The sequence below is a fragment of the Microtus oregoni genome, unplaced genomic scaffold, assembly GCF_018167655.1.
Source record: "Microtus oregoni isolate MIOR12 unplaced genomic scaffold, Mior012 000014F_ref0000157, whole genome shotgun sequence".
In the NCBI taxonomy this organism is placed as follows: Eukaryota; Metazoa; Chordata; class Mammalia; order Rodentia; family Cricetidae; genus Microtus; species Microtus oregoni.
In genome coordinates this window covers 43,391,032-43,417,214 of record NW_024543073.1, presented here as the reverse complement: position 1 = coordinate 43,417,214, position 26,183 = coordinate 43,391,032, and the positions used below count along the sequence as shown (strand labels likewise).

At 38.4% G+C, this 26,183-nt stretch overlaps 1 protein-coding gene across 1 annotated transcript in view; it reads left to right on the top strand.

Annotated features, from left to right (window-relative positions):
- The first annotated feature begins 12,730 nt into the window (after positions 1-12,730).
- Iqcm (IQ motif containing M) overlaps positions 12,731-26,183 on the top strand; it is a 415,125-nt gene continuing 401,672 nt past the window's right edge. Inside the window, exons 1-3 of the mRNA XM_041663710.1 lie at positions 12,731-12,767; positions 18,950-19,032; positions 21,275-21,539. Of these exons, the coding sequence (XP_041519644.1) occupies positions 12,731-12,767; positions 18,950-19,032; positions 21,275-21,539 (385 nt within the window). The remainder of the gene's footprint in view (positions 12,768-18,949; positions 19,033-21,274; positions 21,540-26,183) is intronic.

Sequence of the window (26,183 nt, the reverse complement as noted above, 5' to 3'; positions counted from 1 at the left end):
AAAGAACACTATGAACTCTTACCTGCTGAATCATATCACTAGTACCCCAAGCAATTATTAAAATAAAATCCATAAATTCTGTGTCTTTACTACCTTCCATATCCAGAGTCAAGGTGATCCTAGAGTCACCTGCACTTCTGCAGGCTAACAAAGAGGTGTAGAGTATTGCCTGGATGTTTCTATGGGACCAACCAGCACCTGATACTTATTTGAATCACAGTCTTGTAGCTAAACTTTAGCGAACTTCTTCAGGTTAAGCGGAAGCAAGTCAGGTCAGTGGCATAGACTGGGCTGTTCTGCAGTCCAGTGAAAGCCTTACAGATCCTTGGGGAACACAGATGCTGTGGTCCTTCAGAATAGTCAAGACTTAGAACAGTTATCCAGGGCTGCACCACTCTGGGCTGACTTGTGCCTGGAGTAACTATGACTATCTAGTCTTCAACCCCATCAAAGATTCGAGAAGGAAAATAATATTACTTGAGTAAGCAGAAAGTAAATGTCATTTGTTGCACATTTAAATATGTTTTGATCACCTGTCCTTACTAGTCATATTTTTTTTCTTGATGATCTTTATTGAATAGTTATTTTTCTTTCTATCAGCATCCAAACTTCCAGGGTCTCTTGAAGTTTTTAAGAACAGAACCCTGCCCCAACCCTGATGAGGTTTCCTTACCACCTGTATTGTTGTCACCGTTGTGGGTGAACTGTCATTTCTCTTTTTCAAGAAGTTCTCTTTTTGAAACTGAATCTTTATTAATTTTGATGATATCCATAGTTTTTCTTTTCCTGTGGAAACAAGAGCAAAACCCCTTCTGCAATGTAGCACATCTTCTGGCTTCCATTGTGAGGTCAACACATCCTTGAAATGAACCGGCTGATTTATTCAGAAGACTTTTCTATTATCCAATGTCTCCCTGCTGCTGTTGTTCCTTTCTCATTAGCATTAAGAAAATTCCAGGTTAAAAAAGCACTGTGTAATCTATTTTCTGGGGGTGTTTTTCACCCCTTTCTGTTTGTTTAACATATCCTTTATGGTTCAATTTGATCTTTCTATAATTGCCTGACCTGTAGGATTGTGTGGTGTACCTGTAATATGCTTAATATTATAATAAGCAAAAAAACGGTTTCATTTTCTTAGAGATGTATGCTGGACTATTCTCTATCTTTATTTGTGCAAGTATACCTATGATTGCCATAACTTCTAATAAATGTGTGATTACCAAATCGCAGACTTTTCTGAGCTTAAAACAGTTGCCTACTGAAAACTTGAATAAGTGTCAATAGTGTGGTGTTCATATTTTAATTTTCTAAATTCTGCAAAGTGGAACACATCCATCTGCCAGATTTTATTCCTTTGAGTACTCTTTGGGTTACTTCCTGCAGGTAGTGGTGTTTGGTTACCGAACGAGCAAGTAGGACATTTCTTTATAATCTCCTTAGCTTGTAGACATATAATAGAAAACTCTTTCTTTAAACCTTTGCTATTGATGTGATTTTTTTTATGACAGATCCATATGGGATTGGATGTGTTCTATGAATATAGGACAAAGCCTTTTCCTGATTATGTCTTGCACCTGGATAAATAATGAACTCAATTCTGTATCATCTGGTATAAATTGAGAAGCTTCAATATGCAAGACAACTCTTTTTGCATATTGGGAATCAGTAACTATATTAAGAGATTCTTTAAAATCCCTTAGCACCATGAGAATAGCATGTAATTCTGTATTCCGGACTGAATTATAAGGGCTTTGTTCCACCTTACTAAATTCTTCTCATTTATAACCTGTCTTCCCTGATTTATTTGCATCAGTATAAAATGTATGGGCTCCAGTTATTGGAGCATCATGTACAATTTGGGGAAGAATCTAAGAAGTTCTCTTTAAAAGGTTGAGTCTATCACTTTTTGTAATAGGAACGAGTGGGCTGCTTGTCATCCCAGCTGTCCCTCTAGTTTACACCTGAAATAATCACACAGAAACTGTATTCACTTAAACACTGCCTGGCCCATTAGTTCTAGCCTCTTATTGACTAACTCTCACATCTTGATTCAACCCATTTCTAATAATCTGTATGTCACCACGAGGTCATGGCTAACCAGGAAAGATTCAGCATATCTTACCTGGCAACTCCATGGCATCTGTCTCTGTCTAACATTCTCTCTTCCTCCCAGAATTCAGTTCTGTCTACTCTGCCTACCTAAGTGCTGCCCTATCAAAAGGCCAAGGCAGTTTCTTTATTCAACCAATAAAAGCAACACATAGAAGAACCTCCTGTACCATTTTTCCCTTTCTTTTTAAAAAGAAAAGGAAGGCTTTAACTTTAACATGGGAAAATTACATATAACAAAACAGGTATCAAATAAGAATTACAGTTGCAATATTTATATCAACTATCTTTTATCATAACTAAGGAAAACTATAACTATTTATCTATTATTCAACTCCATCAAAGACTCCAGAAGAAAACAGGAAAGTGCATTACAAACAACTTCCAAAACTCTAGAACTGACATAGACATCTCACTGTCTGTACAGTCACCCAAAGTTCCTCCATACCATTGGATCATTCATCTTCAGTTTCTTGGTATAATTTTTTGGGTTTCATATGTAACCTATTCTGTACATTGAGCTCATAATTTTTCTAAATAATGTATTTCTGTCTCAAAACTCTGATATGTTCTTTTTCATATCTCTGTTTTACTTCTGATGGCTTCTTTTCATATTTGATGTTTGTTTCAAATGGAATATTATTTCCTCCTCTGCCTCATGGTAGAGTTCAACTTATTTTAAATTCTTTTTTATATTCTTTTACTGTTTCCATTTCCTGTGGAATCTTTGTAAAAAAAAAAAGTCACTAAAGGGTTCTCTCTGGCCCTATTTAACCCTGATATATGATTCAATTCATTTTCCTAGTTCTTGTATCCTGTCCCAAGCATTTAAGGCTGCTTTGTGTCACAGGGACAAAATCTGTTCATTGTAAAGAGCTTGAAACTGTATGTCAACATAATATGGGTCACAAAGAATATGATCTTGGGAGGTCTCAAGTCCTTTGCTTTTCCCTGTTGTTCTAGAATTTTAGCCCTTTCCTTGAAATAACACCTAAACCTCAACTGGTATTCATTATCCAGGACTGTTGAAACTGGCTGAATTCAGTCACATGGTGTTGCCTTGGATGCTAGAAGCCCATGTCTTTATCATCTCCCTAACAAATGCAGAATGCAAGTCATAAGTTATGACAGCTGCTTAATTTCTTTTAGATCATTAATTTCTATAGGTATCCATCTACCTTCTTTGGACCCTTTTGGGCCTTTAGAACTTGATTCTTTGTCTGAGTAGATTACAGGGTAGCAAGCTAAAATCCTGGGTAAGCCATCTCTGACAGCTACTGGCAATATTGAATAATGTCCTTGTTCCTTCTTTCCCTGTTCATCAGCTCCAATAATTTCCTCAATCATTTCAAATATTTTTACTATTGTCTTTTATAAAGCCTGAATCTCCTGGCCTGTATATATTTCTAGTGATTTCATTGAGGCACCTAGCCTCTTGTCCTCATTCTGCACATATGATTACAAGGTCTGAGGTTTCTCCTTTAAAGATAACACCTCATACTTGGACATTACTTGGATAATGTGCAGATTGCCATCCTGGAGAGATACTCTATATGCAAACCTATCATAATTTTTAACAAATTTTGATTGCCAAATTCAACAGTATGAATTCTTTCAGATAATTTCTCAGTACCCTTAGATATGGATTCAATTTTGTCTGTCATATTAGTGCTACCCATTTTAATAGTATTAATTTATTCAAGTAATTTTTGATTTTTTATGGTCTTAATCCTGTCAAGTAGCTGGTCTTTATTTGTTTGTAAAGACTGTATCATTTCTAAAAGTGCCACATTCTTTATTAATGATAGAATATGAAGAAAAAAGCTGAGTCCCAATATCCAATAAATGGAAGTATCATCATAACTATATAAGCCTCACAGAATACAATCAATAGTATTAGCAAAAAAGTTGCTAAAAGTTTCAATATTAATGTAGTCTGCCATATTAATTTATTAATTACTTATTATGAGATCCAGTAACTTGTTTTAGGTGTAATAATCTTTATTGTTCCAGCAGATGTCATGGTTGGAGAGTTGAGACTAGCAACAATGCAACCAGTTGCAACAGGAATGATCCAGAGCCACTTTTAGTTTCCTGCCTTGGTAGGATTAAATACAGAGAAATATGCTTTGCTTGACAATTGAAGCAATTAAATCAATTCCATACCCAGAGCAAGAAACCCAGAACTCACGGGCAGGGAGCAGAAACAGGAAGCTGCACAAGTCACCATGTGGCAAGGATCTGCACCACGAAAAGGCACCAGGGAATGCAGCAGTCATGCATGCACTTGGGAAATTTCCAAGTTGCTGTATGCAGTAAACTCCGCTGTGGTGGTGGGTTCTACGAAAACTACTTATGTGAAAGCAAGCCAAGCTGTTAATTAGGATATTCTCTCTCTGCTTTCTGGTTGGTTTTGTTAAAGGTTTGTCTATTTCATTGATTTTTCTTTAAAGAACCAACTCTTTGTCTCATTGATTTGTTGTATTGTTTTCTTTGTTTCCATTTTGTTGATTTCAGCTTTCAATTTGATTATTTCCTGCCATCTAGATAGGTATTGGTTAAATCTGATTTTTGTCATGGAATATCATGTTCTGCTCTGGTGGAGGTCACTGGCTCACGACTGCTACCGCTGATTCATGCCTGCTCCCTCAGAGGTCTCTGGCTCAAGCCTGCTCCCTCAGTAGTGGCTCCCTTGTACCTGCTCCTGTGGAGGTTGTTGCCTCAGGTCTGCTCCAGTGAAGGTCGCTGGTTCAAGCCTGCTCCTGTGGAGGTTGTTGCCTCAGGTCTGCTCCAGTGAAGGTCGCTGGTTCAAGCCTGCTCCTGTGGAGGTTGCTGCCTCGGTCCTCTCTGTCTGAGGTAGCTGGTTCAGTTCTGTTCCTTTGGAGGTCCCTGGCTCAGGCCTGTTTCCACAGATGTTCTTGGCTTGGGCCTGCTCCCTCAGAAGTCCCCTGTGTAGGCCACTGCCTCAGGCTTGCTCCAGTGGAGATTCCTGGTTCAACCCTGCTTTGATGGAGCTCACTGGCTCACCCTGACCTCTATTTTATTCTTATTGCATTACATCTGTAGTGTAATTTCACTCTGAGACTCACATCATTTTTTGATACTGACAGGTCAAATATTGCTATTCTTCTATTTCTCCCTTTCCAAAACTTCCTTTACATATATGCTGGAATCATTCAGTCTTTGCCTTTTATTTGTTATTTCATCTTTTGGCTATCTTTTTGTTGGCTGCTGGTCAATCTTCAGTTCTATCTTCTAATTCTTAATCTAATTTAATCTAGAGTTTATTCTGTACATTGAGCTCATAATTTTTCCAAATAATGTATTTCTGTTTCAAAGTTCTGATATGTTCTTTTTCATATCTCTGTTTTACTTCTGATGGCTACTTTTCATATTTGATGTTTGTTTCAGATGGGATATTATTTCCTCCTCTGTTTTATGGTAGAGTACAACTTATTTTAAATTCTTTTTCATATCCTTTTACTGTTTCCATTTCCTATGGAATGGTAATTCATTCCAACTGTTGATATTATTAGCTGTCTTTCCCAGTGTTGGTTTTAGACACAAGTTTTAAAATTTGAAAGTTATCTTACAGTCTTCTGGCTTACATATAATAAGAAGTTTTGTTGTGTTTTACATATTTTGTTTATTTCTATGCTCACTTACTGATTCACATTGTGGTTGCCAGGAATCTTCCTAGTTCAGACCCAGTCTTGCCCTGGTTCTTCCCGCCCCTGCACTATTGGAAATGATGTGACCTATCTTGAGCCAGGGGCTTGCATGACTCCTTATTGTGAACACTTTTATTATCTTCCTTCTCTAAATACAGAGCTTGGGTTGAACCGATGCCTCTAGCAGCAGGTAGAAGTAGCATTTCCTACTTCTTCTTGGCTACTTGTTTGTAGCAGAGCCTGGTCCCACTCTGCCTTATTTGGGGCTCATGCTGAGTTCTGGGTAACTCAGTGGCACTGAATCTCCAGGTCTCCTCTGCACACTTCTGGGAATCAGGACACTGCATGCACAAATTTATCCCTGCCACAACCTGTCTTTTTTACCTATTGCAGGGTCCTTTTTGTGGACTGAAGGTACATCTCCATATTTTTCCATTCCATAAGAAAAACTTGTCCCTTATTTCCTCTTTGTTTTGTTATATTCTTTTAAAGCATCATCAATTAACTGTGGGATTAAAATAGATTATCATGCATCACATATTCATGATCTCTGAATTCCTTTCCTGTCTGATTATGTTGATCATTATGGCCTCTGACCTTGTCTTTTCTTCTTCATGTTTTCTAGTCTTCCCATGCTATACACTTCCCCAAGTCTCTTGCTTGTCTTGATTCTCAGAGAACATATATTATCTGCATCTTAAAAATAGCACCTATAATTTTCATCTCTTATATGGAAAGAGACACAGGAGATGTGGAAATGAGTGGCTCTCGGACTAGGCCTTGGCATTGTACTTAAATTTTCAAGAAGTTATTTATTTGGCCTGAAAGCAGCACATCAGATTATAAGGCTTATCACTACCACCACCACCATCATCATCCATATTTTACAGGATAAAGTTTTTGGTTAAAAGAATAAATAATATCCTAAATTACCTCGGACTGAAGTGTCACCCAGGATTCAGGGCTCCAAGTTTTCAAAACAGTGACGTCCTGGGACAATTAACACTAGTTGGTTGTGCAAAGCTCAAGACCATGACTTGGAATTGAGAAGCCCTGTTCTTGAACCAACATCCACTGAGCACAAAGTAGTTTTCTTTTAACCATGATACAATATTGTCTCCATTACAATAAAGTAGAGGATTCAATCAGTAGGAGGAAGAGAAAGCTTGAAAGACTTCCTGGAGGGGATACAATTCCCTGCAAGAATTTTTTTTTTGTTTAGTTTCAGGAATTGTGATTTATCAGAGTCAGGAGACATACGTTCTGGTTATAGTTCATTTGCACAGCCAGGGCTGAGTGGAAATCATTTACATACCCATAATGTGTTTTTTCACCCATATGAAGGGGCTCAAAGACAATACTTAAGATGCTTTGCAATCTTAAATTTTAATACATGAGGCTACTACTTAAATATAAACTTTCAAACACCAATTAGAATTTTTGCAAGGTCTTTGAATAGAAAGAAACTCCAGAGAAGGAGGAAAGAATAGCTCATGAGTTGTTTCATGGACTAGATCGTCAACTTCACTATTTTTGAGTACAATTCCCTTCAAACAATTTAATATCTTTGACCTTTAATTTATTTAATTTGCTGTAACTAATATCAGAAACTGTATTTTATAATATTTCATTGTTGTTTTTTAACTATTTGTAAAATGTCCCAAACATGTCAATAGGGAACTGTCTTGTAAAATGAGTTTTTACTCATTATTAATATTGATAAAATGTTAATGGTTTCTACTTTAGGCTTGTGCAATTAACAACCAAATACACTTTTATAATAGCACTGTGTTCAATTATAAAGACCACACAGAAATATCACAACATGTCTCAACTATCATGTATTGATTTGGGTATCTTCATGAGATATTTTTCAACCAAACCCAATGTTGCAGAACACTTCATAGATGAGGGATTACTATCTTTCTGTTGTTGTCTCCAGACACATATGTTTTGACTTATAATTTTCTTACCAAAATGTTTTTAGTTACACATTGTTAAAAATTAAAATATAATTATAGCATCCTCTCCCTTTCCTTCCTCAAATTCCTTTCTCTCCCCATTTCTTCATCTCAAATTCATGGCTTCCTTTTCTTTGTTATTGTCATACACAGTCACACGCATATTCATTAAGTATCTAAATGCAACCTGTGCCATTTGTCCAGTGTTAATCATGTACATATATGATCTCAGGGCTGACCACTTATCTTACCAAACTTCTTACATAAAATGCGTGAGAAGACATACTTGGAATATTTAAACATTTTATTCAATAAAAACTTAACTCTCTTGTTATGGGAACTTGGGATGAGAAAAATATAGTAAATTATGGTTCTTTCTGAAGCCAGTTGTGTGTGGGTGTTCATCAATCATTTTGGACCAAAGGATTTAACTTTGTTTCTCATTAGATTGTTACCGTTTTCCCATCAAATTCACTATCTTAGTCACATTGCGCAAATGCATGACAAGTTACATGGAAGTTTCAGTAGTAGTAGATTTCCAAAGACGTATTCGGAGCTCTTGGGAAATTTAGAAGAATGCCAAACGTTAGGACTTCAGAGCAGCAGTGTGTGCGTGTGTGCGCATGTGAACACATGTGTGTGCAGATGTGCACATGCCATGGTTTGCAGGTAGACATCCTTAAGTGTTGATTCTTACCTTGTATCTTGTTTGAGAGATTTTCTCTACTGTCGTGTAACTGTGTCCTCTAGGACAGTAAACTTGGGAACATCTCTGGGATTCTACTGTCTCCTTATTGGAGGCTTGAATTTACAAACACTTGCCCTACATGCTCAGATTTTATGTGATTTGGGTGCAGCCCTAAGACGGACTTGAACTCTGGTCTTAGACCCATTTCCCCAGCAGTCACAGCCTTCTGTGGAGTAGTAATGTGTGTCTCGCCATGTATACAGTCAATGGAAGACATAAAGACAAATTCAAGTTAGTATTGATCCTGGAGGTGATTACAAGGTATCTGGGTTACTTCTGGCTTTGTTAAAGCTCTATACTTCATATTTCTTTTGAAGGAGAATCAGGTGATGATACATAAATTTGTCTGTGATGACAAGAGCTTTTTTTCAGAATTTTATGTGTCACTTTGAAAAAGGAATACATTTTAGTGGATAAATGAGATATTGGAAAATACATACTACTCCCAAAGATAAAGCTTAATGAATAACAAATATTTTCAATGGAACAATCTGTAAGCTACCATGCCAGAAATGTCAGAAACTAGTAGAGCATCCATGATCTACTAATACAGGTTCCACCTGTTGTGTGACCTCACCTGGTACCTGACGCCTCCCTTCAGAGGTTGCAATTCTTGGTTTTGAACTTTATATCGATTAAAGCATAAATCGTATCCTTTTTATGTTGACTTACTGGCTTCAGGATTATATGTGAGAACCAATTGTCTTTGTGTATAGTAGTTCGAGGTCACAGCTTCAATGTTTTTCACTGTGTATATAATACACAGATTATTCTTGTGTTGGAGGGCATTTCAGTTACTTCTATTACTTTGATTCTATGTAGTGCTACTATGATTTTTCTTACATGTATCTTTTGGTGGATGGCATGAGCCATTCATTAGAGAGAGTCAGAAGGGCTTCTGAAGCTCTTGAATCTTTATTCCAATTAGTTTAGCAAAGATAATTAGTTAGTTCTCCAATATGTAGTGAGTGAATGATTGAGATGATCTGTCTCTGTCAACATTTGGTTATTTTAAAGAGTCATTTATTTGGGTATGTGGTTGTGACTTTTATCCTTCTTTTTGCTAATAACAAATGAATTTTGAGTGTCATTTCATCTACCTATTTTCCATTTGGAAATCTTCCTTGTAAGTTTTTTCTTTCTTTATTTTTTAAAAGAAAACAACATTTTGCATACCAATTCCAGTTTCCATTTCCTCTTCTCTTCCTATCCCCTCCACCTAGTCCCCCACTCCACCCCCATGCACTCTTCAGAGAGGGTAAGGCACATTGCTTTGGGGAAGGACCAAGGCCCTCCCTACTGTATCTAGGTTGAGCAAGGTGTCCATCCAAAGAGAATAGGTTCCAAAAAACTTGTTTAAGCAGTAGGGATAAATCTTGGTGCCACCGACAGTGGCCCCACAGCCTGCCCCAGTCATACAACTGTCACCCACATTCAGAGGGAATAGTTTGGACCTGTGATGTTTCTTTCCCTGTATGGCTGGAGTTGGTGAGCTACATTAGCTTAGGTATACTGTTTCAGTGGGTGTACCCATCATGGTCCATGATCCTAGAGAAGCTAAGTAACAAGGTGAAGCCTAAGAGAAACATACATAGATCCACTAGGAAAGGGGAAACAGACTAGATTGCCTGACAAAATTGGGAGCATGGGTGTCGGGGGAGTAGGGAGGACAGAAGGGGAAGACAAGGGGAGAACGGGAAGGGAAGGAGAACTTGAGGGAATGGGATAGTTGAGATGGAGGAAGGACAGAGAGGAGAGCAAGGAAAGAGATATCTTTATAGAGGGAACCATTATGGGACTAGCAAGAAACTTGGCACTAGGGAAATTCCTAGGAATCTACAAGGATGACCCCAGCTAAGACCATAAGTGATAGAGGAGAGGGGACCAGAACTGGCCTTGCCCTGTAGTCACACTGTTGAATATGTTAAATATCACCATAGAACCTTCATCCAGAAACAGATGGAAACAGAGGCAGATACCTACAGCAGAGCACTGGACTCAGCTCCCAAAGTCCAGTTGAAGAGTGGGAGGAGTGAGAATATGAGCAAAGAGGTCAATTCCTCGCATTTTTTCCAGTATTTTCTCTTTTTATAACTCCTTGCTCAACCTGGATACAAGGGGGAGGGCCTTGGTCCTTCTCAAGGGATATGGCAGATTTTGCTGACTCCCCATGGGAGGCCTCACCCTCCCTTAGGAGTGGATGGGTGGTATGGGGAGAGTGGGAGGATGGGAAAGAGATGGAACTGGGATTGGTAGATTGGTATGTAAAATAAGATTGTTTTAAAAAATAAAATAGCATAAATATTTTTATTTATTTGGAAAGTATTTTAGATGTTTGTGTTTTTAATTTTGGAATATGTAAAGACTAAAATTAAATGTGAGTAGTTGATCCTTTTACTCAGGTATGACTCCATCTGATAGTGATTACACCTTTTATTCTCTACAAGTCTTTCTACTTAGCCATGATGGTGGAGTGACACTCAGATCCCACCAGCCCAGTGCAATCTACTTGTCTATGATGGTGGAGTGTCAGTCTAATCCCACCAGTCCAGTTGTAATCTGCCACTGGTGGATGGTGTCTGTTTATCGTGGAGCTTCAGCTGGAATAACAGGATAAATGGGAAGAAAGATTGTAGGAGAAGGATCTTCATGAATGGCTTGAAATGGGTGCAGAGAGGAGGGGAGGCCTAGTCAGGTGATTTGCTCCAATTTTGGTGGTGTATTTTGAGGAGAGGAGAGGGAGGTGCAGAGTTGCAGGAGGCTACCTGCCTGTCTAGCTGCAGTAGCCTGTGTGTTCCCAGGGAATGCCTGGTGGAGTTGAGGGCTGGGAGAATGGAATGAGTTGAGGTTTGGAGGTTTGGAGGGGATGATCCCTGTGATGCACTGGAGCTGGGGTAGGATCAGAGAGGAGGCTGAAGCAGGGTTTGGCTGCAGAGCTGGGGATGAGAATGGGAGGTTGAGTTTGGAGGAGTGGAGGGAGTGGTGAAGATCTGCAGTTGGTCTACCTGCTTCCCTGGCTGGAATCCAGTTTCCTTTGAACCATTATAATAAGGCAGGGGCTCAAAGAGGGTTATAACTTAACCAAGTAGAACGCCAAAAATAATTATAAAGTATAATGTGAGGGGTTTAAAAGTTATCAGTTTAACATCTTTTTAAAACTTAAATAAAACCAAAAAATAATCAATAATAAATCACTTTCATTTGTACCTTAAATATTTAAATATTTTAGATGAGAATGGAAATAGTAGAAACATTTTAACATGTTATTGCTTGACCATTACTGAACTGACTACAACAACCATCTTATGAAACAGTTAAGCTGAACTTCTCTGGGCCTGGAGCCTCTTATCCATTGGCTAAGGAGAGATGAGAGGAGGTGCATGCTGGGGAGACTCCGAGGCCCTCTCACATCAGAAGAGCCAGGAGACCATCTGTTGTCTCCAGTGCCTTCTGAGAATTAATTTAAATATAGAAAAATTTCTGTCTGTAAAATCTTCTGTTTTTTGTATGAGGCAGTAGGGCTCGGGTAGGCGAGGAGTTGGCAAAGATCACATGCTTTGGCACTGGAAGGTTCGGGACTAAATTTGAGTTTTCAGGTATCACAGATGATTTGTGTTGAGGGATGCGTTGCTTAATGACTCAAACATTGCTTTTTTCCTACCTCCTAGTTCTGTATAAGCAAACTCAATTTATAAAGAAAAATAGTTCATTTAACTCACAGTTTCAGAGGTGCAAGAGCATGGCTCTAACTTTGTTCCAGCCCCAGCGGGGATGCTCTTGGCTGAACTCCTCACAGTTGGGAGTGCATGAGAAAGTGGGCGATCCCGCATGTCTCAGAAACAGGAAGCCAAAGGGGTTAGAATAGCTCTGCTGCCTCTTCTGATTGCATACTACATTTGACTTAAAGACTTCTCACTCCATCCTCTCAAGTCTTTCACGTGCCCATTGTGACACTATGGGCCATGCTTCCAGCACATGAACCTTTGGGAATAAATTTTAAAATGTCCAAACCCTCACAAAGGTTGTTTGGAACAGGTAAGGTAGGATGTATACAGACACTCCATGAACTAGAGGGGATGCTGAAAAGTTCTAGATCAGAGTAACAAAATATCAGAATGTTGGGTATTCATTTTATTTATTCATGGATAAAAGAAATAACTAAAATACATGTTAATCGTGTCTTTATCACTTATGTAACCACAGAGTTCACCATTCATAGAGGATCAGCCCACCTGCCCATCATGGCAACTGCAGAAGCCATACGTGCAAGAGCAGACGGTGAGTGCGCATGGTTACATAAGGCATGTGGAGAGCAAGATACTCTCAACGTTTCGAAGAGCCATTTCCTCTGATTTAATTACTCCAAGAACAAGCCATGAGTTAGCATGACTTACGACAACGCGCTCACCCTCTCTGTCCACCAGAAAAGGCTCAACACGTCATCCACTCCTGCTGTGGGGCCTTCCACTGCTAATCAAGTCTGGTGGAAGAAAGGAGCAGTGCCATGACTGACAACCGGCCATTTTCACCTGTTTTGAAAGTGACCTTTTCTACATGTGTTTCTTGAAACATTTTGGTTTTTACCTGTTAGAAATATGTTTATTTTAGCCAAAGGTTATGTTTTTTTTTTTTAAATAAAGCTTAGGAGGACCTTAAGAATGGAAAACCAGAGTTTATGCTGCTCTGACTGAAAGAGGAGGGATTCCCACAACTTATGAAATTAAGGAAGTGCAGATTTAAGTCACTGCTTGAATTGGGATTCATCTCACTGTTATTTCTCAGGAGACATTTGTGTTTTAAAACTTTTCTACAGTGATGCAATATAAAGTTTTAACTCTCTAAAGGATTTTTTTTTCATGGCGAGCTGATTAGCGGTAGTTTATGCTGTTCTGTATCATAGTAATATTTTCTACTAAATGTCACAGAGTTTGTTTATAAATTCTTTATAGAAAAAAACGTAGGCGCTATAGTAGCTAGAAACAGGTGCAGTTGCTATCATATTTGGGTCCATTTAGCAGTGAACAGGATACTTAATGGGGACTTAATGAGTATATATGGATCAAGTCCCACTGCGCCTAAGGCTTTTACGCATTTTGGTTTGTTTTTACACTTTGGGACTACATCTTACAAATGTAATCCAGATTGGTCTCAAACTCTTTTGCCTCAGCTTCCTGGATGCTGGGATTGCTGGCATGTGCCAACATGCATAGCCTGAGAATGTTTTTCTGAGTTCCATGAAATCAGTCACACAGACAGGCAGGGATTTAGTCAGAACTGTACGTGCAAGATCTTCACCCATGTGACAATAAAGTTTTGATTATCTTCTTAGCAAGTCTTTGTAAAGCCTACCTGGAAAATCAAGTCTTTGATTGGGAATGGGTGAAACCTGAATGCAGCAAGCCATGGATTTGAAAAATACATGTTTGCAAGGCCCTGGGGCTGTTTGGATGCATCAGAGGCTTGTTCTGTGTTGCAGTCGAGAGATGGCTCATTCCCTGTCATATTTTCCATGACTAGATTTTCTTCCTGTAGCTCAGCTTGGAGCTTTACTGGAGTAGCTCAGCAGAACAGCAGTGTGAGAAACATCACACTGCTAGCATTCAGTCCAATCTGAATGAGACTTTTTAAAGATTAATGTATGAAATTATTTTATGTGACTCTGAACCTTTGGAATCAGAGGTGTGCATTTATTTTTTTTGGAAATAATATTTGCATTCATATATCAGGTAAGTTTATTGTGGCCATTTCAATCTCTAAAATCTAGTTATTATAAAGTATTGTTATTACTTATAAAAATTTGCTACTTATTTTTGGGTTTTTAATAACAGAAAATCTCGAAGATGACATATTTATTGTCTGTGAACATATTAATTCATTAATTTTAGATAACGTATTTATAACTAAGGAGATGATTAAAAATAAATTAGAAGATTATTTGTCTTTTTGTTATTGAAAAACAAGAATTGATTAGTGAAATTAAATATTAGTCATCTTCAGGTTAAATAATAATTTATCCTATTTAGGATGAATACATAATTAACAAAAAATTTTAGTACAATGACAGCAATACAGTTATAAAAATTACTTAATGGAAAAACTTATGTATTAGGTCTTGAAACTAAATGTTCTCAGACAAGATCTAAATCAACTCCCTTAACAGCTTTATAGGATACATTATCCCTGTTTACCAAGAAGAAAACCAAGGCTTGGGAAAATAAAATAGGTTTGTCAGCAAACTGAATTAAAACATAGCAGGACAGCAGCTTCTTCAGTTACTCTGTGGGTGGTGTCTGTGTTTACAAATGTGGTGATGTACAGATGTCCTAGTGTAGAAGGACCAGCAGGGACAACTTAGTCATTTCAGTTATTATGTGCACTTAGATATACAAGAACTTCATGCTTACATCCTTACCCTTCTGTATTAGAGAAGCAGGAAGCTTAGACATTGATGGATAGACCCTTACTATCAGAGTTAAACATTGATGGATAGACCCTTACTATCAGAGTTAAATATTGATGGACGGACCCTTACTATCAGGGTTGTTTAGTGTTCAAATCTTTAGCCTCACCTATTGAACATAGACCTACTCTTGGAGATGATAAGAATTAAGAAATAACTCTAGCACAGCCTTTCCCATTGTATTGAGATCTGAATTCTCTTATGTTGCCATGGAAAACTATCCCTTCAAAACTAAATTCATTTAGAGCAGAAACCAGACTAGCTGACTCGGCACCTTTGGTGATGAGGCCAAGCTTGAAGACAGCATGTATGTGCTGAGGACCTCAGCAGAGCCGCCTCAGGATCCATGGGAAATTGTTGAATCATGGCCTTTGTTGTCTGCTCTGCTGCTTTATCACCAAACATTGGCCTTGTTCCACTGCCGTCTTCCACAGCTTAACCACAGGTCTAACTTGCAGTGGCAGGACTTCAGGGTCCAAATCCTCTTGCTACACCCAAGAAGGCCTTTAGGGTGCCCAGAGTGCACGAGGGCTTCTCTGCAGTTGAAAGGAGATATGCGGCACTATTGAACATGGAAAGATCAGGTACACTGAGGTCGACAAATAGCACAGCTAGGAAAAAAAATTATATCTTGAAAATTTAACTCCTCAATCAAAAGCTGTCTTTTAGTTACAAGCGTTGAAAACCAGTGCATTAGGTGACAAGGAAGGTGCATGCAGAATGACAGGCCTAGAATGAGTGTCAACAAAACTTATTCTAGGAGCGTGAGCAGTCTCAGAGGAGTTTATGGTACTCATGGCGGGTGTGTGGCATCAAGGGTGCAGCAGACATGCAGCAAAGAGCAGCAGGTGGTACAGGAGTCCAGAGCCATTGCAGGCCCTCGGCAGAGCCCTCTGTGGCTTTATTAGTCCCCCAGGGCTCCGCAGCACAGAGTGAGCACTGGGTCATCTTTAAAGTGTTGGCTGAAATGAACGCATTATAGTTTATACAAGGTCATATATTCAGAAAAACCAAGACTTAATGTTTGCCATGTAACTGGCAGATGACAGTTTTTATCATGAAAAATTGTAAAGATATACTGCCTTCTCATTGGTCACAGTTTCTCTGTTCTCTGATACAGATGTGGACCCTTACAATTTGAATTATTAGTAAGTTGCTGTGAGCTTTCTTATTTAAATCTCTTAGGGATATGTTTTCATTTCCTGTGTCTGGAAGTAAAATAGTTCACAGGGTAAATATATTTTAATTTTATAAAAATTTCCATTCCTCTTGTGTTTATCCCATTTATCCATAACTTTGGGGACTATGGAAATTCAACTACACCAGAAGAAAACAACTGAAGCTGGAAAGGATTGTCATAGAATGAGAAAAAAGACAAAGCTCGGAGCCACACTGGGAACATCATCCCAGTTCCATTCCTTCAGGAAGAGAGTGCTCGGCTAGAGACCCCTCAATGTAGAATTTTACCTTAGTTGCAATTTCATGAAACTGACAGCTTTATATTCTGAAGTCTATGTGAGAACAACACTCTTAGGGCTCTGGATTGGGACATCAGAGATTGCTTGGTCTGCACCAGTGATACACAGTTCTTCAGGAACACATACATGAATCTCAACAAGTATCTTTCACTGAAAAGAGAAAACTGCCGCCAACAATGGTCCTTAGATGTACACAGACACCCTTGAATGCATGAGGACTGGGAATCTGGTTATGACTTACCAGCACATCCATATAGAGCAGGGAAAGAGGCAGCATAGGGAGCAAGGAGCAGGTGGAGTTCTTAAGGATTGCTAGGGACAACTTTTGTGCTGTTTATCCCAACAGAACAGCCTTTGTTTCTCCCTTTCCTAACTCAGTACTCTGGAGGGAGACTACTATCTTGTTATTTTCCTGTATTTCTAAGGTCTTGCTCTGCTCCAGTCCTCAGAACTCGATTATACCAGCTCCTGGAGGCCCATGACTTCACATAGTCAATAGCAGCAACATGGTGTTGTGAGAATCCATGCAGGGACAGTTTTGTTTTTGCCCTAACTCTAAACTGCATTGTTGTTAATGTAAAATGTGCATGCCATGAAATGCAGGAATCTTAGGTGTTCATGAGATTTATGATTGTTATAAAATCCCGTTAAAGCCGTGATTGCATGAGGGTACGGAATAGTGCCATCATCTTGGATGTTTCTCTCATGCCTCCCGCCCCCCCTTAGGGACTTCTCACCCAATATGCCCCACCAGAAGATTCATTGTTGCTTTGTTCATACCATAGATGATTTTATTTATCTTAGAACTTCATATAGGGGAAACTGTGGTATGTTCTACTTGTATGTTACTCGAACTTGGCATGCTGTTTTTAAGACCCACCCCCATGCTGTGCATGGGATAATTTGGTTCCTTTTTTTTTTTTGATGGTTAACAGTTTTATCACATGAGTATAAGCCAGTTTATTTCTTAATTCTCTTATTTATACATATGTGAGTCTTTTCCAATTTGGCTTATGAGCAAGTTGCTGTAAGCAATCTTATTCAAATCTCTTATGAACATGTTTTCATTTTCTATAATGCATATTTGGAAGTAAAATTGCTTGATCACAGAATAAATGCATTTTAATTTTACAAACATTTCCACACCTTTTCCAAGCCGCTTATTCCATTTTGTTTTTGTATTTGTATTTCCACCAGTAACACAGGAGTTTCAATTTTCCTAGCTCAGGTGGTGTGAAGGAATCTCATGTTTTCATTATGAACAGAGCAAGTTCTCTAAAATTGCTTAAGATTGGATGTAAACACAGAGAGGAACCTCTCTGAAGACATACGAAGGAGAAGTGTATGGCAAGCCCACACAGTGGAAAGCTAATTTGTAGAAGTACAGCTTAAAATTTTATGAAGTCCAGGTTAAGAGGAGGAAGGTGGGCAACACTTCTGAATAACAGAATCAGGTAATTCTGAAAGGCATACTTAAGAATGGACTCTTGGATTAGGATATGTGAGGATGATATGCATGCCAGAGAGTTGTTTGTTTTTAGCTTTGCTTAAAGGAAATTATGAAACTTGGGAAAGTAGAAATGAAGCCACGCAGTAGTGGCACACATCTTAATCCCAGCACTTGGGAGGCAGATGCAGGTGGATCTTTGTGAGTTTGAGGCCAGCCTGGTCTACAGAGCGAGTTTCAGGACTGTTAGGACTGTTACACAGAGAAACCCCGTCTTGCAAAACCAAACCAAAACAAAAAGCAAACAAAAAAAGAAAATAGAAATGAGATAATCACTATCATTATAAAACTACAGACCACTAGGTATGAATATTTATTCATGTTAGTCCTACAGATTTATTGAGGCATTTTACTTTGTAATTGTTACCTTATCAACAATGTATAATTTAAATATACTCTGGGAAATATATAATCATATGCATTAGTTAATTAGTCAACACGGTAAGAGTCAACACTTTTTATGCCCCAAATGCATTTTAATAATTTTTGCAAGATGATACTCAGGGATTTACTGTATGAAACATGCCCCCAGAAATGCTGAAGCAGGCATGGGCAGCCCGTTTATATTGGGTTTCATGGTCTGAGTTGATGAGGATGACTGACCAGGTCTCTTCCTCAAGGAACACGTTCCACCGAGATACGAACTCAGATTGCTGCATTCAGAGTCCAGAGGATTAACCATTACACCACGGGAGCTGGTCACTTATTTCAGTATCCCAACCGTTATAAATTGGATTTTTCTTTTAAATAGCAGGTATTATATAAAAGAATCATTATATTCATTTCTTTTTAATCTAATTGTAGACCATCCTTCTATAGAGTCCCACAAAACTCACCACTGCCCTCATCATTTCATCATTTCCTTTCACCACCTTAATTAAGGAAGTATAAGTAATTACTGTAACCAGCGCCTCTGAGGCTGTGCAAATTCCAAGCCTGCCTGAGATCTTGTCTCAGAAATCAAACAAATAAAGTGAAGACTTATTTTTAAAAAGTGGTTTTGTTTCTATTTTAGGTCCTGTATTACAAACCGCTCAGCAAGACTTTTTGCAAGAAGCAAAATCTCTTATTGCCCAACATTACAAACGAATAAATGAGGTAGTACTTTTCATTATTCAGCGTGTTGTATTAAAAAATGAATAAGTATTTAATATTGTACTGCTTATCACAAACGGTTATAGGCTCTGAGGAAGGGAATGACTCCTTCATTAGCTTTCATAACAATTGATTCAGGTGACACGGAAAAACAAGAATTTTACTTTTGAAAATTACTCATTATGTATGTATTTAGTCTGCACATCTGATACAATTTTTAATGGCATTAACACTTATTTGTATTTATTATCTTAAGTAAATATCCATTTAACACTGTTTAGACAAACCTAAAATTAAAAATTCACAATGTACCTCTTCTGTGGTCTCAGCATGTCTCCTCTTAGGTCACTTTGCATTAGAGCTCTCCTCCAGTCTATAGGCCCTACAGGGAGACTGTCTCTTCTGAATGTTGCATCCCCAGCAACAACTGTTGTGCCTTGCTCAACAAATATGCAGAGTGGCAGACAGTTGTGAGGTTTCAGGAAGGGTGAAAGGAGAACGTGTGACTCAGACAGACAGGGTCACAGTTCTGAGCGAAGGCTTTGCCAAGCAGGTGGGGAAGACAAGTACATCTTTAGGCACGTAGGGGTAGGAAGGGATCTTAAGGATGTGTGTCTGCTTTTTGCAAATAGAGTTTTAAGCAGAATTTTAATGATGCTTCTTTTATTGGAAATAGAAATGTGCTTTTAGCTATTTTTTTTGATGAACATTTTTGCTGAAAATGACCATGGGTAGTTTTAGTTATATAATAAATACTCTTTACAAGTCATGCTAATTTTCTCTAAAAGTTTAAACTATTTTAATTATATTTTCTTTTTAGTAATAGACAAGGCATATATGATGAATAGGTTCAGGGTTAGACATGTACCTTGGAAATCTGACTTGCTTTGAGAATTATATGTAATTTTTACAACTATTGTATTCCTATTATTTTATCTGGCAAAAACAATATTTATCGCCAAAATCTTATCGACATCTTGAGTTGGTAACAGTTAGAACCAACAACAATTTGAATTTTTGTGACCAGCCGTATCTGTCTTTAGAGCAGATATTGTATGAACAATCACATTTCGGAGATTGGGAACTGTATTAGTTTTCCACTGCATACGTTGGTCAAAATTAAGAAACAAGTGATTAAACACATCTGAAAAATTATATACTGTTATCAATATGGTTTTCATGGCAGAATACTGTTGTGTGAGACTGCTTGTTTGTTTCCCAGCCACCCAGACTCCTAAAATAATCAGAAACTATGTTATTTGCAATACTGTTTGGCCAATAGCATAAGCATATTTTTAGCTAGCCTTTATATCCTAAATTAACCCATCTCCATTAATCCGTGCATCATCACGAGGTCATGGCCTACAGGCAAAATTTGGGCAGACTCCAGCAGAGGCATCTGTCTCCAGCAGTTTCTATGTGGCTTCTTATTGACTCTACCTTCTTTCTCCAAGAATTCAATTTAGTTTTCCCACATAGCTATATTCTGTTAAGCCACTGTCCAAAACAGCTTATTTATTAACCCATGGCAATAAAGCATATTCACAGCATACAGAGGGGAATCCCACATCAGCACAACTCCATATATGTTGAGTGATTTTCAGTTTAGCAGAGACAGGTTTGGGAATTTTATTGGCAATTAAGAGTTCTCAGAGGTGGCTAAAATTAATTAAATGTGAAAATTATTTTAAAATAGATTCTATTCTGAGCCTGTATTTTTTATTTTTGACATTATAATTTAATTATAACATTATCTCCTCCCTTTCCTCCCTTGAAACTCCTCCTTTCTTATGCTCTTCCCTGCTCCTCTTCAAATTCATGACCTCTCTTTTCTTTCCTTTCTCCCTTTCCTCTTCTTCTTTGTGCATATATGCATATATGCACCTGCAGATATATTCCTAAATATAACCTGTTCCGTCTGCATAATGCTGCTTACATGAATGTTTTCAGGATTGACCATTTGTGTGTCTTCATTTTAAAGTATCTGTTTTGAGGGGAAGTTGCTAGTTTACAATTCACTTTGCTTTTGAAGTAGACAGGAACACTCACAGATGGGAATGACTTTAGAGGGGGAGCATAGCTGGTAACTGTCATGTGTACTGCAGTAAACGTCTTCTACAGCAAGACACTTGGAAAATGCAGTTAGTGAAGACATGATTTTTTTTGACAAAATTTACTCATAAAATTTACTATGTAATTATATTAAATAAAGAATATTAAATTTTATTTTTTGTTTTATTTACAGAATAAGTCTCAAGGTACTTCTATAAATGTTTTTAAAAATAAACACCAAAAACCAAAAACTGGCAAGTTCATCCCTTTTGAGATTAAGAAAAGTGAAATCCTCAATGTCGTTAAAGAACATCGGATGGTACTCAGAAGCATTAGCTATCCCAAGGACGCTTCCAAATGTGCACCGTTAAGTGAGGACTTGCAGCAAATTTCCTTCACGGAGCCACAGGTTTTGAATATAAAAGAGAAGTACCAGCCTGTAGATCTTTTCAAGATTGGTAAGCTTTGATCAAGAAAATCAAGAACCAACACATGGAACTTTTTACTGTTTGTGAGCTTGAAATGAGATTTCGTGGTTCAGATAATACCTAGAACTTTATATTTTAGCGGTGAAAGCTAGAGGTTAATTGATGGAGCTTCCAACCTTTGGTCCACCAGAAACTGTGACAAAAGCATCCTAATGGGGAAAGAGACCTTGAGAACCAGACCTGGGTTATGTGTTTTCTATCTGCAGATTTTTTTCTAGTACAGATTGTCCAAGAATATCTATTTCCCTGGTACTGAGCAGCTTGTTTTCTGTTGAGAGGGATGGCTATGGCAGGTAGCCTCTATCTAAGCTCCTAAACAGAATTCCCAGGCTGTAGAGTTTTCTGTAAGGAAAACATTAGTAAACATTTATTCTCTATTAGAGGCATCCTAAAGTGGAAGGCTTGGTTTCTTTTAGGCAAAGTTGATAATGTTTTATTCATAGTAACAGCTTAAATGAATGACCTCATAGCACACTTCTAGCTACAGTACTGAAAACTTCCTGTTAACTCAGGTATTTCTGAAATATTTACTAAGTCATTTATCTGTTTGTAGTTTTCTCATTCAACAAATATTGTCTTTTCTTATTCACTGCATGACAGTTGCTGGACTAGAGGTAAAAGCAAGTGTTATGAAAATATTAAGGAGTAACAAAGACCAGAATGAAAAATTATCAGCAGAGATCTCACTAGAAATAGCTGTTAAAATGTTTCTTTAGTGGTAAATTGGGAACAGAAAGAAGCTACATTGAAGAGTAGGAGCAAAATAAATTGATCCCCAGGAGGGTGAAAGATCATGATATATTTTAGGAAATGAAGTTGGGAGGAGAGATGGGGTAGATTGAGGCACCCAAGCAGTGTAGGATTTGAACCTATGCTACATAAAAGCAACTCATGATCCTAAAGTCATGTTGAGGCATAACTAGATATTTCTTTAAAAAATAAAACTGGGCCGGGCAATGGTGGCGCACGCCTTTAATCCCAGCACTCGGGAGGCAGAGGCAGGCGGATCTCTGTGAGTTTGAGACCAGCCTGGTCTACAGAGCTAGTTCCAGGACAGGTTCCAAAGCCACAGAGAAACCCTGTCTCGAAAAACCAAAAAAAAAAAAAAAAAAAAAACTGGAAACAGAGAGCCAACGGAGAAAATAACAGCATAGATGCATGTGGAGACTAGCCGAGAATTAGCCCTAGTACCAGACCTATGCTAGGGCAGTGAGGTGAGATGTGTGATCATGGTGCACCAGAGTGTATTCTTGGGATATTAGTCCTCTCTGATTTGCCTCGATAAAGTGGTCTTTAGTAGTTGAGAGCAGAGGAAAACATACAAACAACAATGAAAACAAACAAACCCTGTATAGTATACTCCATTATTGAATTTTCTTTGATAATTAATATATCAAAATCTCAGAAAACACTATAGTAATCTATTTATTGTTTTTATTCTCAATTTTGCTGATTAATAACACTCCCATCTTAGTTACTTTTTTATTGCTGTGGCAAACTACCATGACCAAGTCAACTTGTAGAAGAAAGCATTTAATTGAGTTTGTGGTTTCAGAAGCTTTTAGTCCATGAGCGCATATCATATTGGAGATCACGGCAGCAGGCAGACAGGAATGTCATTGGAACAGTAGCTGATAGCTTATAACTTGATCCATAAACATGGGGTAGAAGGAACAAGAGACGTTGGAAATGGTGCTGGGCTTTTGAAATCTAAAGCTCACTTCCAGTGACATGACTAGTCCACTAGGGCCATACCTCCTAATCTTTCCTAAACAGTTCCACCAATGGGGGACCAAATATTCAACCTTATAGGCTTATGGAGCCATCATCCTCTTTCAAACCACCGCTCCTCACCTTCTTTCTCATATATTGTGCCTGTCAGTCTGTGAAACTATTGTTTCTTTAAATATATGTCAGTAAATTCAGATCAGAGGACTGTAAGATGAAAAAACAGGTTTTCTTAAATTAACAGAATAGAGTGGAGACATAAATATGTTAAGGTTTTTAAACTAGAAAACTGAGCAGATATCACTGAGTTGAGAAGAGGATTCAGAGTATTCTGTAATCAGTTTCTGTTGCTACAGAATACCTGAGTTGTGTGTGTGTGTGTTTGTATATGAATGTATCTCACACAGTTATGGAAGCTTCACAAACAGAAATATTATGTTTAATCAAGGCCTTAGCACGGCTTGCTAGGTAGTAATTTGTATGCTGCATAATTTGGAAGGAATAAAAGCTATGTCCTCACATGGTATGGGACTTTTGAGGAGTGGCAAAGTCTTAAGAGCTTCATCCTCTACCATTTGAACTTGAGATCTATGATTTTGGAGGGATACAAACATTCAAACCATTTTAGGGGCAAAATAGATAATAGGAGGTGGGGAAAGAAATGAAGGAAGCTTAAAGTACTGCAATTTTAGATCTATCAAATAGACATGCATATTGAGGTAGCCATTATGAGGTTGGGAAAAGAAATATGGAAATTAAGAGAGCAGTAGATGAAGACTGAATATTAAAATCTCTCTCAATGTGAATCATTAAGGTACTGAAATTGTGTGATTCATGCATTTTTCTCAGAAACATCCACTTATTTATCACTTAAGGGATAAGGAGACAAAAGCTATACTAGTTCCAGTCTAGAAGTTCATACTTGATGCATATGCTCTTTGCTGAAGTAGGGTATGTAAAACATAAGAATATAGTATGGATGATACTATAAATAGAAGGAAGTTCTGCTGCTTTAAAATCATAGGAGAAATCACATCAGATCAGGCAGTCGGGCATGTATTCCCTAGAACTTTAAAGTGGTAAATTTTGAAAAATAGATGTTTGTTAATATAAGAAAGAAGGAATACCCTATCTGGTCAGTGGGCTTCATGTGTACCTTGTGATGCTAGATGACATGAGAATGAGCATGCATCTTCAAGGAAACTGGAATCTGATTGCCAGGCCTCCTTAGCTTTATTCCCCAGGGAAAGCTGAGTGCGCTATCTGCCCATTCTGCAGCCTCACGATGCAGGACAATCATGGGCCATAGGAGTCAAGTCAAAGCAGAAACTCAGTTTATTACTGTGAGTGTCAACTTACACTTACATAGGTTAAGTGACATCGTACCTCCAGCCAATGAGAGACAGCCAAGCCCTCTCCCTGGCTGGAGGGACATCTACCTAGATTTTGCTGTCTCTCATCCTCACTTGGTATCTTTGAGAGTATCCTTCCAACTTGGGCCAGGCTTTTCTCTGTCCTACAGGACTCAAAGTATAAGCCCTGAGATAATTTTGGGTCAACACCCCCTTTTTGTTTTATATCCCACCCTTACCCCTGCCACCAGGCCAGAATAGCCCACTGGGAAGAGGGTACAGGTCAGGGCCACCCCTATCTGGAGTTTCCGCCTGAATACCCTCAAATTAAGAGTCCATCTGTGGGGTGAGATGTATCGAGCCTATCATAATGTACTCGAGGGGCCATGAGTTGTACCCATTGTATCTGTCTTTGGAAAGCTAGTTTCAGCCTTTGGAGAATGCATGGGTCAAAAAAGACAAATCAATAAACAAATAGCCATTGGCCCAATTAGGGAAGAGATGAGTGTGGTAAGCTACGGGGACCAATTAAACCAGGTCTCATAGGGGGTCCTTGAATTAAATGAGTCAATATCTTTTCTTAACTCATCTAGGATTCTTGTAACTATGCTGGAATGATCTGCATAGAGGCAGCATTCTTCCCAAGTGCCCTGCAAATTCCTCCTTGTTTCATAAACAGCAAGACCAAGCTTCTTCTATTTTGTAAGGTTACCATTGCTAAGGAATCCAAAGACTTTTGTAAATAACGTAATGCAATCTCTGTCTTTTCTGAGGTTGCTGTCAATTGTGAGTGAATTATTCCCATTTCTTGTTGTAAAATCACCAGGAATGAGGTTCCCAGGGCAGTCCTGGCCATCCCTAGTCCCATCAATGTGTTGGCGGCCTGGGACCATTAGGGGCTCTCTCTTATACCTTGGAGCCAGGAATTCCTTTTGCATGTGGTAAAGCACATGAGGGAAAATTAATGTAAGCAGGCAAGTGTCATTATGATGAATGACCAATGGGTCAGACAGGCAGGGAGTAACCCCCATCTCTTGGCAGATCCAAAAATACCCATGATCTTTGTGTACCCTCCATGAAGTTATAGACCCATTATTCACATCTCAAGGGAGGTTAAAAAGAGGGTGTCTGGTGTACAAGACAGAAGTTCCATTCGACATCTGCCAAAGGGGGGATAGTAAATCCTGACATCTCCATTTCAGGGTTTTACTATCTACAAATATCAGCTTTATCTAGTATTTCATAAGAACCATTTACCCCAAAGGCTTCAAACTAGGGGGTTAGTAGCTGTAAGCAAAGCCAACAGGCTTCAGTGGCTTCAGGGTGGGTAAGGTTTAAAGCCATAAAGGCCATCTTAATGGTCTGCATTAAATAATCACTAGGTAGCTTTGTGAAGGATGGTGGAAGGTGGTGGTATGTAAAGTCGAGGTATATACAGGCAATGTCCCCCATAAGCTTTAGCTTGAAAGTAGACCCCAGCATCCAAGGAGGGTCCTTAGGAAGTATCTCCATTAGAAGCATAAGTATAAGGACA